Source organism: Microplitis mediator, chromosome 1, assembly GCF_029852145.1.
Source record: "Microplitis mediator isolate UGA2020A chromosome 1, iyMicMedi2.1, whole genome shotgun sequence".
Taxonomy (NCBI): Eukaryota; Metazoa; Arthropoda; class Insecta; order Hymenoptera; family Braconidae; genus Microplitis; species Microplitis mediator.
Genome location: NC_079969.1, coordinates 7,992,453 through 8,008,974, shown reverse-complemented (window position 1 = coordinate 8,008,974; position 16,522 = coordinate 7,992,453). Strand labels below are relative to the sequence as shown.

The following is a 16,522-nucleotide window of genomic DNA, read 5'->3' as shown; positions in this document are numbered from 1 at the left end:
AATAAAATTTTAAACTCGGTTGTTTATAACAACAATGTTTAGTTAAAATTTTTTTTTTAAATAAATAAGAGACTGCTTTGATTAAATAATGATTAATCATAATTATAATACTTATGGATACTTATATTTCTACGATAATAATTATTGTAATTATTATTGTTAGGAATATGATTAGTATTATTATTATGATCAATATTGTTATTATTATTAATTTTAATATTTTTTTCGTAATTTCCTGGAGTTTCATCCGGTTGTCACTTTGAAATTTTTTGATTTTGGATTGTTAATTTTGCTATTTCATCACCTAGTGTATCGATATTATCCTAGTGGTAAAATTAATCAATTAATTAATTAAATATTCAAATAATTTAATAAATAATTGATTAATTAATTAATATACCTTAAGAGTTATATTTTTAAGTAACGCATCCTCAAGTACGGCCTGCAATTTTTGATTTATTTCTAACGATAACTCCAATGTCATATTATCATCAGAGACACGTTGGTGGTAAACTGATGCCATGATACCACCGTGTTTTATTAATTCAGCCTAAAATATTTTTAAATAACTTTCTAATTATATAATTAATTAGTAATTACAACAAAAAGTGTCTTACTGTTCATTTTTATTCAAAAATCAATTTCACGTTCATATTAATATATGAGTAATTTCATTGTTAATCATGTAAAATAAATTGTGGCTAGTATAGGTGAACTTTAGACAAAATTTGCTGAAGTTTGAGTACCCACATCAATATATTTGGAACGAAAAAATTTTGTCCAAAAAAATTTGAAAAAAATTTTTTTTTTTGAAAAATTATTACTAGGAATAATTAGACGATGTGATGACGAGTAAAATGAATACCGACATCCATATTTTGGGAAGTCATACAAATTGAAGATGGCGGCATAGTCATTAACCAATGAAATGATCAAGACAATACTTATTGTGATAAGTTGCTATTGGCGGTTATGTTTCAAAGAATTTTATTAATTACTCAAATACACGAGTGGGCCATTCCCTGCCGTGATTTGTCTTAAAAAATCATGGCGCCCGAAAAACTCGAAGATTAGAGATCCCTTAGTGATGGGTGAGGGCAAGTTTGTGACAATGGGATGTCTGAAGTCTTGTGATTATAAGTAGAGGGAACCCTTTTTAGGCTATTGAGGTGAAGTTGCGTCTGACCACTTATCTCGAAACAAACTGTCGACCATTACAGGAAATTGGTACCACGGGGGGTTTTTCTAAGCCCACTTCGACCAGAGTCTCTTTATTTCTTGAGATGGTAGTAGTGCTTGGCACAAGAGAGGTATGGACTCGTGGTGGTTGTAGGCGAGGCATCCACACGCAAAAGGATCTTTGATCTGATCATTGATCCCAGGGTAAATTATAAGCTTATGCTAATATTATGGTGGAGGATAGGGGTGTTACGAAACGGGTGTATGCCCAAAAGGACGAGGAAACGGCCTCCCGAAAAACGGAGGTCAACTTCGGTTCCGTTACATTAATTAATTAATTGCTCAGTAAGACTCTTTTCCATCATTAACCCGTCAGCACTCACGTGAACTTTTCGATAATCTTTACTCTCATGATGAGAGATTCGCTCACGCTCTGTGCGCATGCGTCTAATATCTCACATGCTTTGACGCACTTGTAACGGAGGATAAGTTTAAAAGTTACGAAGTATGCCGAGTGCGGCCGAACAGCTATTCACTTACGAAGGCACACGAACTGGCCCGAACGTCACCGAAAGTAAATTTTTTTTGTTACATCTATAATCCCGTGATGAGAAGAATGCTCACAATTTCCGACGCGCATGAGAAAAATATTTTTTTATAAATTATATATAATATTAAGGCATTTCAAAAATTCATAATTTGAAAATAGATAAAATTATTCGAAGGTAGAAAAAATTTAATCTACCCTTTCCATTTGAAAAAAAAAGTTATCATTGTTTTAAATCGAGCGTGAGCAAAATGCTCAGAACGTGAGTGCTGACCGGTTAACATCAAATTAATAGTTTAAAAATTAAAAATTAAAATAACCACTAATTCTTACCATGTCCCTGTGACTTTTCAAATTCTTACGCAGCATTAAATTACAAAATGTTCTCAACAATTATTCCATAAAATTCTTACTTGCTACCCCAATATAACCTCAAAATAAAAAAAACACTTACCTTATATCTATCACGTTCATTGCTTCCCATCGCGTCAAAATTTTCATTTAAAATATAGTTCTGTATAATTTTAGTTTTCTTTTGTAACTCCGTCACCAAAACCCTGGTGTGTTCTTCCAAAAAATCTAATTTTTCCGCCCTCTTGACATTAATCCTCTGTAATTTAATTACCCTCTCAATTAACGCCTGCTTATCCAGTTCATTATAAATAATTCCGACATCAGCGTCTCCATTTGTCTCGTCATTCAAAGACATTACCGACGGAGTTCTAGTTCCCGCTACCTTAGCGCCCTCTGTGTTACTTTCCGTTAGCTCTAATTTTTTTTTCAACTGTCCCACTTCCCTAGTCAACTCCTTAATCGTCATCTGATGCTTTCTCTTCAGCACCGAATTCTCTCCCTTACTGTCTTCTAACATCTGCTTCAAATCTTCCGCCATTTTGGTCTGCTCGGCAAGATGTCGCGCGAGGATCTCACATTCATCGACTCGTTTCTTCTTTTCTTCCTTTAACTCTTCCGCCATTTCCTTGATCTTAATCTTCAGTTCCTTGACTTGTTCCCGCAGCGGTCCCTGTTCTCGTTCCAACTCCTTGAGCCTGGACTCCATCATAGTGGAGTCAGATTGTAACCTAACATTTTTATCCGTCAATTTCTGAGTGAATTCGAGCATCTGATTCTCTCTTTCCACACAACAATCCATGTCGTTTTGTAGTTCATTATTTGCCGCACGGAGTCGCTCTAGTTCGTTTTCAATGGCCGCTAGTTCCTGATTCTTCCCGACTAATTCTAACCTAGTAGACTCCAATGCCTCGGATTTTAGGGTCAAATCGCTGATCGCTTTCAATCTTTCCTCGCTTATGACCTTCAATTCTTCATAACTTTTTTTCAATTGGTTACTAATAGCCTCAAAATCATTGCAGCGAAGTGTCAAAACGTTATTTTCTTCAATCAAAACCTGCTGGCGATGATTCAAAGTCTCTATTTCTTTGAGTAATTGGAGTCTTACGGCTTCTTTGTCTTCGACAACATGGCGCTCGAGAATTAAACGCGCGTGTTGTTCTTTTAATTGTTGGTCTAAAGTCACTGCTTTGTTTTCTTCTGACTGTTGAAATTTTTTAATTGACTCCGAGGACTCGCGACGGACATTTTCGCACTCGTCTTTCAATTCGTTAATTCGCGTTAAGGCTTTTTCTAATTTATCTGCAGTTTCTTTGTGTAACTGAGTCTCACTTTTAAGTTTTGTCTGCGTCCATTTTAATTTAACTTCACGGATATCGAGATCTTCGCGGAGTTTTTCGAGCTCTTTTTGCGCGTCGATTAACTCGCGGCATTTAACGTCGAGCATTTGAGCGACGCGTGAGCGTTCATTGAACGCAGTTTTTAATTTTGAAGTTATGATTTCGTTATCGGAAGTTAATTGTTTGAGACGCGAGTGAGATTGGTCGAGGGTACGCTGGAGATCTAGGCGCTGTTTTTCGGAGATGGCGTATTTCATCACCATGCTTTCGCGCTCTTTGTTTGCGGAAGTGTATCGCTGGAGAAGATTTTCTTGGTGGGAGAGGGCGCTGCGCAGTTCGAGGGTTAGACGGTTTATTGTTGCGTCGCGGTTGTCTATTGATGACGATATCGATTCCTGGAATAAATTTTTTTTTAATTTACTGGAACATGGGATAAAATGGGCCACGTATGAAAATTAAATTTATTAATCATTAATTTTAAAATAATTATTGAGATTTTTTTATAAAAATTTTTTCGTACTAAAAAAACATTTTTACTATGGGGTAAAATGGGTCGTGTGTAAAAATTAAAATTTGTATCCTTTATTTTAAAATAATTATAAGATTTTTTAAATGAAAATTTCTTTGTACTAAAAAAAAATTTTAGGGAGTAAAATGGACCGCATTTAAGATTTGATTTAAAATTGATAAAAAAAAATTCAAATTTTTTAATGAGATTTTTGTAAAAACAAAGTCTAGCCGGGAAATTTTTTTTTTCATGGGGCAAAATGATACAGTGTATAAATTTTATAAAAAAAATTGTTTTTCTCTAGTTTTTTTTTTTTTTAATTATTAAGTGAATTTCAAATTAATAGAAATAAAGTTTTTTACTGATGGGTAAAATGGATCACGGAAAAAAAATTCGATAATGATTTAAAATAATTAATTTTTAAATTATTCTTTAGGAAATTAAAATCCCAAATTTTTTGAATCAATGAATAAAAATTATTTCCATTGAAGGGTAAAATGGACCACAAAAAAATTATTAGAACAGTTATTAATTGAAAGTATTAAATCTCGAATTTAAAAGAACAAAATATTTCCAACGGGGCAAGATGGGCCACAAAAAAGATCAAGAAAATAATTTTAAATCATAAATTTTAAAACTTCCTTAACAATTTTCTATTGAAGGGAAATTGGGCCACTAAAAAAAAAGAATTAAAAAAATTATTTATCGAAATTCTTATAATCCCATTCGTAAAAAAATATTTTATCAATGCTGGGGCAAAATGAACCACAAAAAAGTAAATTATCCATTTTAACCAAAACTCTTAATTAATTTAAATGAAAAATAATTAATTAAATAAAAAACAAAAAATACCTTCGAAGAAAATTGATTCCTATTTTCTAATTCTTTAATCCGTTCTTCTAAATGTATTTTATCATTTTTAATTTTTTTATATTCATCTAGCAGGACTTTATACTCAATTTCCTCATCTCGATCATCATCCATTCCACAATTTTTAATTTCTTGACCCCCATTAATTATTTTATCATCTTCCGCTTGTTGCAGATAATTTTCTTTTAATTTTTCTTCATTTTCATCTTTAATAACTTGACTTTTTTCATCATCATCTCCACCATTTAATACTGAGTTATCATTATTAGCACCAATAATATGCTTCTGATTAATTAAATCACGTTGCTGTAAATACTGGGGTAGTAAAGCTTTTTCCATAATATTAGTTGACTTTTCAGTTATAAAATTAAATAAATGACGGCTCTTATTAATAAGCGGAACACTAGATTGAATTAAATTTGAATGTGAAGGCAATGATAATTTATTTATTAATTTATTATTACCATCTACTATCGTACTTTCATTTATTTTTATACTTTTAAATTGTAAATTTCCTAAGTTTATATTATTATCATTAATTTTATCATTTTCATTAATTGGCAACAATTGTAAATTATTTATTGCTGATAAATTTTCTATATTATCTGATAATTGATCCTCATCATTATCTGTTTGTTTGTTTTTCTCATTATCTGGGAATTTAGTCTCATTATTACTTTCATTTTTACTGGAATCTGTTTTAAAACATACATTTTATTATTTATTTACATATTTTATAATTACAAGATAACATTTTACTGTTTATATTTAGAATTTTTGAGTTAGAAAAAAATTATTAAACATTTTTTTTATAAAATATTTAGCTTCGGTATGAAATAATTTTGTTACGGTGATTAAAAATATAAATAACGAGTAAACTATTAAAGATACGGAAAAAATGGATAGAGATAATTTTGTAGAGAATTAAATTTTGCACAAAAAAGTCTTAATCAATTTTTACGTAAACTCAATAGTTTAATTGCTAGAGATAATTATAGCAAATGAATGTTTTATCAGATTCAGATTTAAAAGAATTATTTTTTTCAGAAATTTTAAATTGACATTCTGACGAAACTATTGAAGATACAAAAAAAATTAACAGAACAAAACTTGTAGAGAATTTAATACTCTACAAAAAAGGTCATTATCACTATTAACGTAAATTTAATAGTTTACTTGCTAGAAGTAAAAAACGAATAAAAGATTAAAATCTAAATTTTTAAATTCTTTAAAATAATTTCGAATAAAAAAAAAAATTCTTCATTGTAGAAAATTATAGTTAATTAAAAGAGTAATTACTTACTTCGTCTTTCAATAAAACAGATCTATAAATTTTTATAAAAAAAATTGAATTGAAAAATATTTTTTTCTTAACAGCAGAATGTTTTTTAAATTAAAGAAACTAATTACCTGATAATGAATCAATTAAATCGGAATTATTATTATCATTATGATGATTTATGTCAAATGCATCTGTTGTATTTACAAAATTTAATTCATTACTATTTACATTACATGTTGCCTCCATTGTACGAAATATTCACTTAATAATTTAGAAAAAAAGGAAAACTAAATATTTAAATCACGTTTTGACAAATGACCACTTGATAAATTTAATTTTGTAATTATTTTCAAATAATGTATTAATTAAATTAAAATTTTGATTTAATTCCAATGAGGTTAATGACATATTAAACTGTCAAAATATTTTTTTTGTTAGAATGACAATGACATAGTAGTATAAATAAATTTTCGAATTTTGTTAATAAAAACTCGTAGTAATTTAATAATTAAGTACACTGATAATTTATTTAAATTGATTTATTAATTCCAATAGTATATTGGAATATTTTATGTCATTATTTTTGACACATTGACGTATTTTTTTTTTTTTTTTAACAGGAATAATTTATTAACGCCATCTTACTTGAATGTTTTGAATTACGCGGAAAAATTTGAATTTTATAAATGGCGGGACTTCACTAAATTTAAAATCTCTCGATAGATTTTTTTTTTGTTTACTAAAGTTACCATAAATCCAAAAAATTTTAAAATATCGGAACAATAAATTTTTCGCGCCTCGTCATCTCGACTGCGACGAAAATTTATAAAAGATCGCATGATCCTGAAGTTAGCAGACATTTAAAAATTTTTGAATTTTTGTTTCTCAACATATCAATTGCAAAAAAATAAAATAAAAATATGCACATGTAGATAATTTTAAAAACTACAGGTGCAATTTTTTCAAATATTTTTTTTTTTATGGTTTATTGTCTAAAAAAAAATTCAAAAATTTCTAGACGTCTGCTAACTTCAGTATCATAAGATCGCAACGAAATTTCGCACACTCGGCTAATTACTGACTATAATGCGAAACTTTTATTTCGACTACGGAATATCATTTTTTGAATTAAAAATCCGAAAAATTTCGCCTTCTTATTCATCAAAAGAATTTTTTAAATCAATACCACAAAGTTTGTTTATTCGAAATTAAAAATTTTACATTTTCACATACCATCAGAAAAAAATTTAAATAAAAAATAAAACAAATTAGCATCTGCTTCTTACCTTTTAATAAATTTACACTTAAATAATGCCTCCAATAATTAACACATCACTTTTTATTTCGCACTCGCAATTTTTAAAAAAGTTTTATAAATAATTCACAAATTCAAATTTAATAAACTCACTGCTCAAATTATCTTTAATTTTTTATAAATAATCACACACTTCACTTTACTGTAATTAACAACCACTTATTATTATGATCTTGAAGTTAGCAGACAATTAAAAGTTTTTGAATTATTTTAAATATAATAAATTTCAAAAAACAAAATATTTTAAAAAATTGCACTTGTAGCTTTTTTAATTTTCTACATGTGAATTTTTAAATTTTCTTTTTGAAGTTGGTTTGCTGAAAAAAAAAATTCAAAAATTGTTAATTGTCTGCTAACTTCAGGATCATTCATTATTAACACACTCAATTACTTATTAATTAATTACCTAAAATTAATAATTAATTATAAAATAAACTGTCGCTTTTCATGTCAAGTCCAAGTGAAAACTAAAAGCTCAGGAGTGCCAACAAATTTTTTATTCTAAAGGCCGCCATCTTTTAAAATTACGCATGCGCTAAATTTATAAAAGCCGCGCCAAATTTGAATTATTAAAAATTCCGTTTTTTAAACAATTTTGAATGAAACAAAACTTATAATTAATTATTAAATAATTAATAAGACACAGCTAATAATAAAAATAATAATAATAATAATAATAATAATAATAATAATAATAAATAAATAAATAAATTTTAAAACAACAAATTTAACAATAAGATTTTATATTTTATTTACAACTCTACATTTTTTTCAAAAAAAAAATATCAGCACAAAAAAAGGAAATGAATTATTTTTTTAATTAAATTATTTACAGTCTAATTAAAATATCCTATTAAAAAATAAAGCGAACAATCAATTGTCAGTATCTTTTTTTTTATTTGGAAGTTCTCTGGTATTTTGTAATTCTTCATCAATTCGTTCCTTCGCTCGTACAACTTTGGATTGTAAATAAAACGAACCACCTTTGGATCTGTCGTTAGCATCAAAGAGATATTTGTAATTTTTTTCAAGAGCTTCTGTTTGATCGGGTTTCTCGACATTTAATATTTTAAGTGCTTCTTCAAGTGATAAACCAGTTCTTGCATTAGTCGCAGCACTTCTAGCACCTTTAGCACCACCACCAGCACGTTTAGCAGCTTCTTGGCTTGCTGCTATTTCTTGACGTAACGCTCGGGCAAATGCTCTGCCTACTACTTGCGTACCCAAGACTATTATTTGCACTAAATATTTTGCCATAACAACTATTGTTTTATTTATTGTCCACAGGACAATAGATTTTTTAAAAATTTATTTATTATTTTTAACCTCACTACTGATACTTTGGTGTTGGTAAAGTTTTTGAATATTTATTTTAGGTTAAGACAACGTGAGTTCTGATGGAAAAAAAAAATATAAATGATGCAATACTCAGTCGGTAATTTTATTGCTGCTGATATTTTTATTTTTTTCAAGTTGCAAGACTGATAATTTTTTCATTTTTAAATAGTAATTGATTATTTAAATTTTTGATTACTATAATTTTAATGAGTGTGAATGGAATGACAGTAAAGTTTGCGGACATCAGACAATTTTTTAAATTTTGAAATAAAAAAATAAAATTTTGTAAACAAAAAAATGGGCTTGTAGAAAATTCAAAAATCAGTTAAATTGTTTAATTTTTTTATAGGTGATTCAAAAATTGTAATATGTCTGCTACACCTGGGAAAAAAAATGATACTGAAGTTAGCAGACGTCTAATAATTTTTGGATCTTTTTTTAGACGATAAACCAGAAGAAAAAAAATATTTGAAAAAATTGCACCTGTAGTTTTTTTAAATTTCTACATGTGCATATTTTTAGTTTTTTTTTTCTTCAAATTCAATTGTTCAAAAAAAAAATCAAAAAATTTTGAATTGTCTGCTAACTTCAGGATCATAATTTATTCATAAAGGAAAATTTATTGTTCCTAAAAAACAAAAGAAAATTTTTAATTTACAATAAAAAATGATCCTATAGTTAGCAGACAATTTACAGTTTTCGAATTTTTTTTTTTTTCAACGATTTAATTTAAAAAATAAAAAAACTAAAAATATGCATGATCCTGAAGTTAGCAGTCAATTAAAAATTTTATGTTTTTATTTTGAACAATTAAATTTGAAGAAAATAAGAAACTGAAAAAATGCACATGTAGAAAATTAAAAAGACTATAAGTGCAATATTTTTAAATATGTATATATATAAAAAAATTTTTCTTATCAATAATGAATAAAAAAAATTTCTAAATTATCAACAAAAAAAAAAATTCAACCCAACCTAATAATCATGAATCATGATCATGATATATACATAAATATATATACATATATGACTGTTTATTATTAAAATACAAAAATTTTTAAATATTGTTTATTTTAAATGTCTGAAAACATATATTTAAATACATATAGATAAATATATAATTATAATGTGCGGTCAAGAAAATAAAAAAATGAGTGTACAAGATATCGTTGAATCACTTACTCATGTTTGTATTGAACTTCGTAATAAAATAAAAGACTCACGTGCTAATGATGACATAGAAATTGAAAAATTAATAATAAAACATATCAAAGAATGGTCGAGTACTGAAAACAATTGCGTTAATGATTTTCAAAAAGGTAATTTTTTTTTAAATATTTAAATAAAATTTATTTGGTTTTATTTTTATTATTATTATTATTATTATTATTTAAAATAGGTTTGTTGTATATAACTAGTAATTGTTAATAAATAATAGGTAATTAAATAAAATAATAATTCAAATTCAAAAAAGTTGATCGAGGCGCGAAATAAAATAAAATTAAAATGGACTCGCAAAAAGGAAGAGATTTAAAAAAAAATGATAAGAATAAAAAAAAGAACGTTAAGTCATTGCTGACTAAGATGGAGAAAGACGAGTACGAGAGGTTGAAAGAAGTCGAGAAGGAATTGGATGAGGAGCTTATGAAACTCAAGGAAGAGTTGGAGGCTGGACCCTCGATGAAAGAGACTATTGATGACTTACATGAGTACAATGATATAAAAGATGCTACTCAAGTCGTTCTAGGTGCTATGGCGACTATGAATGGTGTTACTATTGCCAGTTTACATCAAGAGTATGAGTTGCCTTGTAAAGATGATTGAAGAGCTGTAGGGTCTTGCTTGTAGATTTAAGATTTTTTGTTTGTGATTAGATTTTAGTTGTGATTGCTGTTGATCTTGTAGATCTGGGCTCTGAGAGCTTTTGTTTGAGTTCCCACGTGGTATAAATAAAATTTAAAAATTATTCTTTTAAAAACGATGAAAGTAAATTTTTGAAAAAACAGTTTTTTTAAAAATTTTTGTAATTTTTTTTTAAACTAACTTGAGAGCTTTTGTTTGAGTACCCACATGACTATGGAAAATTCAAAAAAAAATTTCTGAAACAGAAAAAATTAAATTTGAAAAAAAAACTTTTTTTTCTTTTTGTAATTTCCTTTACTTGTGGGTTAATTAATTCTACAGCTTTTGTTTAAATGCCCATATTACCAATTGGTCAAAATATCAAATTTTTCAAAAAACTAAAATTTGAAAATTCAAAAATTAAAAATTATCATCATTTCTAATCAAACTAACTCAAGAGCTCTTGTTTGAGTACCCACATGACCTGGGTAATTGAAAAAAAATTTCGTTTACTTAATCATTAGTTACTTTATCTTTCATTATACATAATTTTTTAATCAATCATTTATATTCATCAGTGCCATTATAAAAAAAAAATTAAATCATCAAAAATAAATAAATAATTAATCATAATTTTAATTTAAATTTATAATTATTTTGTATCGAATATTAATTATTAAAGTCACAAAAAAAACACAAAATTTACTTTACCATTTATTTCAATGCCTTCAGTTCATATTCACTTGATTTAAAAAAATTATATATATATTTTTTACTGTAATTAAAAATTAATTAATTTTTTTTTTTTGTTAATCAATTACTTGTATTTTTTTTTAAGGATTAGAATGGTTCAATGTATCAGAAGGATTATCATTAAAAGAAAATCTAAAAGGAAAAATAATAATATTAGATTTTTTTACTTATTGCTGTATTAATTGTATGCATATATTACCAGATTTAGAAGAGTTGGAAAAAAAATTCACAATTCAAGATGGAGTTGTTGTTGTTAGTATCTAATTAATTTATTTATTTAACATATTAGGAATGTGGAAATAGTATACGAATCGAATCGAATAATTCAAATTTTTGAATAATTTGAATTCTTTGTAAATTTTTTAATTATCTGTAATTTTTTAAATTGTTCGTAAGCTTTCGAGTTATCCGCTAGTTTTTAAACTATTCGAAAATTTTTTATTCGATTCGAATATGTATATTCGATCCGAACTTAAACAGAAAGTTTTTGTGCAACTTATGATTAATTATCAAAAATTTGCTACGATAATTTATGAAAACTTTGAAAATTTATGAATAATTCGAATTTTTCGAATAGTTCGTAATTCTATTTATTCGAATAATTCATAAAATGGAATAATTTGAATACTTTGAATTACTCATAATCTAGAATAATTCGAATATTTTTCATTTTTCGAATGAATAGAATTACTAATAAATTATAATTATTTGAATACGTCAAACTATTCGTAAGTAAGAATAATTCGGATATTTATAATTATTCGAGCACTTCGAATTATTGATAAGTTGGAATAATTCGGAAACGCAACTATTCGAATTATTCATAAATGAAAATTATTCTAATACTTGCAATTATTCATACATTAGAATAATTCGAATTCTTGCAATAATTCGAATACTCAGAATTATTCATATATTTAAATGATTCGAACACTTGTAATTATTCGTATACTTCAAATTATTCGTAAATAAGAATAATTAGAATATTTATAATTATTCGAACAATTAGAATTACTCATAAGTTAGAATAATTCGGAAACGCAATTATTCGATTACTTCGAATTATTCATAAAATAGAATAATTCGAATACTTCAAATTATTCATAAATTATAATTATTCAAATACTTAAAATTATTCGAATTATTCATAAATTCGAATACTTTGAATTATCCAATTAAAATTTTGAATCGAATATTATTATTTGATCCGTCACGAATAATTCATGAGTTTCAATAATTCGCACATCACTAATTATCATTAATTGATTTAATTTAATTAAAAAAAAAATAAATCATTAATTTTTCATAACTCAATTATTTAATCAAATAATTTTTTTTTTTTTAATAGATTGGAGTACACAGCGCGAAATTTTCAAATGAAAAAGACTCATCAAAAATTAAATCAGCGGTACAAAGATACAAAATAAATCACCCAGTGGTAAATGACGCGAAATTATCAATGTGGCGGGATATCGGTATCAGTTGTTGGCCAAGCCTAGTTATTTTAGGACCAGATGGACAAATTTTATTTGTGCTAGTGGGTGAAGGTCATCGTAAGGAACTTATTTTGTACACAAAAATAGCATTGAAATATTTTAAATCTTTAAAAAATATTTCAAATCATGAAATTCCTTTGAAACCTGCCGCACATTTGTTGCCGATTGGTCGTGATATTTTATTTCCGGGAAAAATTCAAATTATTGAGTCTGAGAATGGGGATGAGAAAATTGTTGTATCGGACACGGGGAACAATCGGATTTTGATTTTGGACTTTGATGGCCGGGTCGAACAAATTATTGGCGGGTACTCGAGGGGTTTTAAAGATGGAAATTTTAAAGAAGCAAGATTTAATGCGCCTCAAGGAGTTTGTGGACTTGGACATGAAATTTTTGTGGCCGATAATGAAAATCATGCAATTCGAGTGGTAAATATTTTTATATTTCTTATTTATATGAAGAAAATTTTTTACTTTTAAAGATTATTTTTGAGTTAAGTAACTTGTGAGCTCTTGTTTGAGTACCCACATGACTAGTAAAAAGTCAAAAAAATTTTTTGAAAAATTTTGAATTAAAAAAATTTTTTTTTAACACTATTGTTATTTATGTGTTAACTAACCCGAGAGCTCTCATTTGAGTACCCACATGACCAATAAAAATTTTCAAAAATTTTAATAATAAAAAATTTTTTTTGTATTTTTATTATTGTTATTTTTGAGTTGACTGACTTGAGAGCTCTTGTTTGAGTACCCACATGACTAGTCAAAAATAAAAAAAATTTACAGGTAAATTTAAAAGAAAAAACAGTGAAAACTCTAGCAGGTATTGGAACCCAAGGGAATGATTATGTAGGAGGAAAAACCGGTTCAGAACAAGCACTGTCATCACCCTGGGACGTAGCAATTTACCATCATACTCAAAATGATAAGTCGGTACCGATCTTACTGATTGCTATCGCAGGAACACATCAAATATGGGGATACTTTTTTGAAGATACTATTTGGTGGAAAAATCGGTACTTAAATTTTTCCCGATATGTCCCGATAAATTTTTATTCTGGTCTGAAAATATTAATCTTCTTATTTTCACAGTCAGTATAAAGCTAAAACGTGTGCAGCGATAGTGGGTAGCGGAAAAGAAGAGAACAGAAATAATTCATATCCCCATGCTGCGGGTCTAGCGCAGCCGTCAGGTCTAGCTGTCTCCCAGCGACTGAAAGCTGTTTTTTTTGCTGACAGTGAATCTAGTTCTGTACGAAGAGTTCATTTGCAAGATGGAAAAGTAACTGGAGTTGCTGGTGCTGATAAAAATCCTATGGTATTTTTTAATATTTTATATTTTTATATCAAAATTTCTAATTGTTCGGTTGATATTTTTTTTTTCTATAGAATCTACATAATTTTGGAGACGTTGATGGGAATGGATGTTCAGCTAAACTTCAGCATCCACTTGGAGTTACTTGGGACGATAGCAAAAGTGTTGTCTGGGTTGCTGATACTTATAATCATAAAATCAAAAAAATAGAAATTGATGGAAAATGTACTAGTGTTTATGGGTGCGGTAAACCCAGCAAAGATTTTAAGGTAATCAGGAATAAAAAAATTATTCTGATGATTTTGATGTATCGATTTATTGAAATCGATACTGAAATTTTAAAATTAAAAACAACGATACAATAGTGTAGAGTCAAATTTGGATTTTGATGTATCGATTATGTGTATATTAATAGATCGATTTGAATTTCGATACATCGATTTAAATTGCGATATATCGATTTTATTTTTAAAAATATATTGATATGAAAATTAAATATTTAACTTCGATTTATTGACTTACATTTTGATTTCGACCAATCGATTTGAACTTCAATATATCGATTTAATTTTTAAATATACATTGACATGAAAATTTAATATTTAGCAAATTTAACTTCGATTAATTGATTTGCATTTTGATTTCAATAGATTGAATCAAATTTCAATATATCGATTCAAATTGCGATTTATCGATTTTATTTTCAAGTATAAATTGACATGAAAATCAAATATTTAGTAAATTTGACTTCGATTTATTGACTTGCATTTTGATTTCGATCGATCGATTTGAACTTCAATATATCGATTCCAATTACGATATATCGATTTAATTTTCAAATATATGTTGGCATAAAAATTCCGTATTTAGAAAATGTTACTCCGAATTATTGATTTCAATTTTGATATATCGATTTTGATTCCAATATTTCGATTTAACCTTCGATATATCAATTTCTACAATTTTCATTTCGATTTAAAACTTTAGATAAAGATTTTATGAAATTTCCCGCTGATAATTTTAATTTTTAAAGATTGATTTCAACTTCGATTTATCGATTACTTAAATTTCGATACATCAATTAAAATTTTTATAAATCGATGTGAAACTAAATTTATCGATTAGTGATATTTGAATATCAATTAAAATTTTCATAAATCGATTTACAATTTCAAATATCGATTTCCTTAAATTTCGATTTATTGATTCAAATGTCGATAAATTTAAACTAAAATATATATTTCATTTATTTATTCATATATATATATATATATATATATATATATATATATATATATATATATATATATATATATATATATATATATATATATATATATATATATTTTCTAGTTTGATGAACCGAGTGGTCTTGCGATATCAAAAAAATATAACTCCATATTAATTGCCGACACCAATAATCACTCGATAAAATTAATCGACCAAAACGATCAATCAATTAAAACTGTAAGTAAAAAAAAACAAATTGATTTTTAAAAATTATAAATCATTAAAAAAAAAACTAAAATATTTTTCCAGATTGATTTGAAGCTTCCGAAAAATCCAGGCCGTCCTGCCGACAAGAAATTTACTTTCGACATCGACATCAGTAACAAAAAGTCAACTCTGAAAATATTTCTAAAACCAAAATTCAGCAACGATTTAAAATTCACACCCGAAGCTCCCCAGAAGTGGGCAGTAAAAAATTTACCCGCCTCCTGGACCGCTGAGCCAGACTCCGGAGCTATTGGCTCAGCTCTGCTGATTCAAATTCCCGATAGACATCGCGATAATGATAAAGATAATAATAATGATAATGATGATAAATTTATTGTCTTATTAAATTTAGTCGTGTGCAAAACAGACGAGTGTCTTCCTAAAAAATTTGAAATTATTTTTCATACTCACAGAAACGATGATTCGGATACTGATCTAGAAATTTATAAAGAAATTGAAATTAATTAATATAGAAAAATAATTATAATTTTTTTCTCTCTCTAACAAAAGAAAATTTTAACATTTCTCAGTGTGTTTTTTAAATTAATCTCAAATATTAACACAATTATTGTAAATCAATTTTTTAAATTAATAAATAATTAAACTTTATCATCTTGTAGATAAAAATTATTTCCTACATTCAAAAGTAATTGAAATTTATTTTTTTTTAATATTTTTGTCTTAACGCTTTTGCGTCGAGAATAATTGAACTGTCAAATATTTTATCGATATTCAAAGGTAATTGTCATGAAATTTTTTGTTAACAATCTAAAGCATTAATACTTTTTTTTTACTATGTAGTAATTTTTTTGAAAATCTAAATTTTATTAAAGAACAGATTTGAATATTTTTGAAGTTTTACATTTTAATATTTACATTACACTCTTTGC

At 26.8% G+C, this 16,522-nt stretch overlaps 3 protein-coding genes across 4 annotated transcripts; 1 reads left to right on the top strand and 2 right to left on the bottom strand.

Annotated features, from left to right (window-relative positions):
• Nucleotides 1-6,528, bottom strand: LOC130669801 (coiled-coil domain-containing protein 186). Of its 2 annotated transcripts, XM_057472879.1 has the most exons (6): nt 6,206-6,528; nt 4,778-5,490; nt 2,181-3,812; nt 2,060-2,083; nt 401-550; nt 1-323 (listed from the first exon to the last, which is right to left on the bottom strand). In XM_057472879.1, the coding sequence occupies exons 1-6, from the start codon at nt 6,321-6,323 to the stop codon at nt 255-257; spliced, it is 2,706 nt and encodes a 901-aa protein (XP_057328862.1). In that variant the 5' UTR covers nt 6,324-6,528; the 3' UTR covers nt 1-254. The 2 variants fall into 2 exon arrangements, with proteins under 2 accessions (XP_057328862.1, XP_057328872.1); XM_057472889.1 differs by lacking the exon at nt 2,060-2,083 and having other exon boundaries at nt 2-323; nt 6,206-6,527.
• A 1,590-nt stretch (nt 6,529-8,118) lies between these two features.
• Nucleotides 8,119-8,804, bottom strand: LOC130665177 (mitochondrial import inner membrane translocase subunit Tim16-like). The gene has a single exon (XM_057465475.1). The coding sequence runs from the start codon at nt 8,647-8,649 to the stop codon at nt 8,266-8,268; it is 384 nt and encodes a 127-aa protein (XP_057321458.1). The 5' UTR covers nt 8,650-8,804; the 3' UTR covers nt 8,119-8,265.
• Nucleotides 8,805-9,699: 895 nt separating this feature from the next.
• Nucleotides 9,700-16,222, top strand: LOC130670677 (NHL repeat-containing protein 2). Its single transcript, XM_057474115.1, has 8 exons — nt 9,700-10,049; nt 11,411-11,577; nt 12,674-13,249; nt 13,607-13,836; nt 13,913-14,138; nt 14,210-14,404; nt 15,489-15,602; nt 15,675-16,222. Exons 1-8 carry the CDS (start codon nt 9,857-9,859, stop codon nt 16,098-16,100), a joined length of 2,127 nt encoding a protein of 708 aa, XP_057330098.1. The 5' UTR covers nt 9,700-9,856; the 3' UTR covers nt 16,101-16,222.
• The last annotated feature ends 300 nt before the right edge of the window (nt 16,223-16,522 follow it).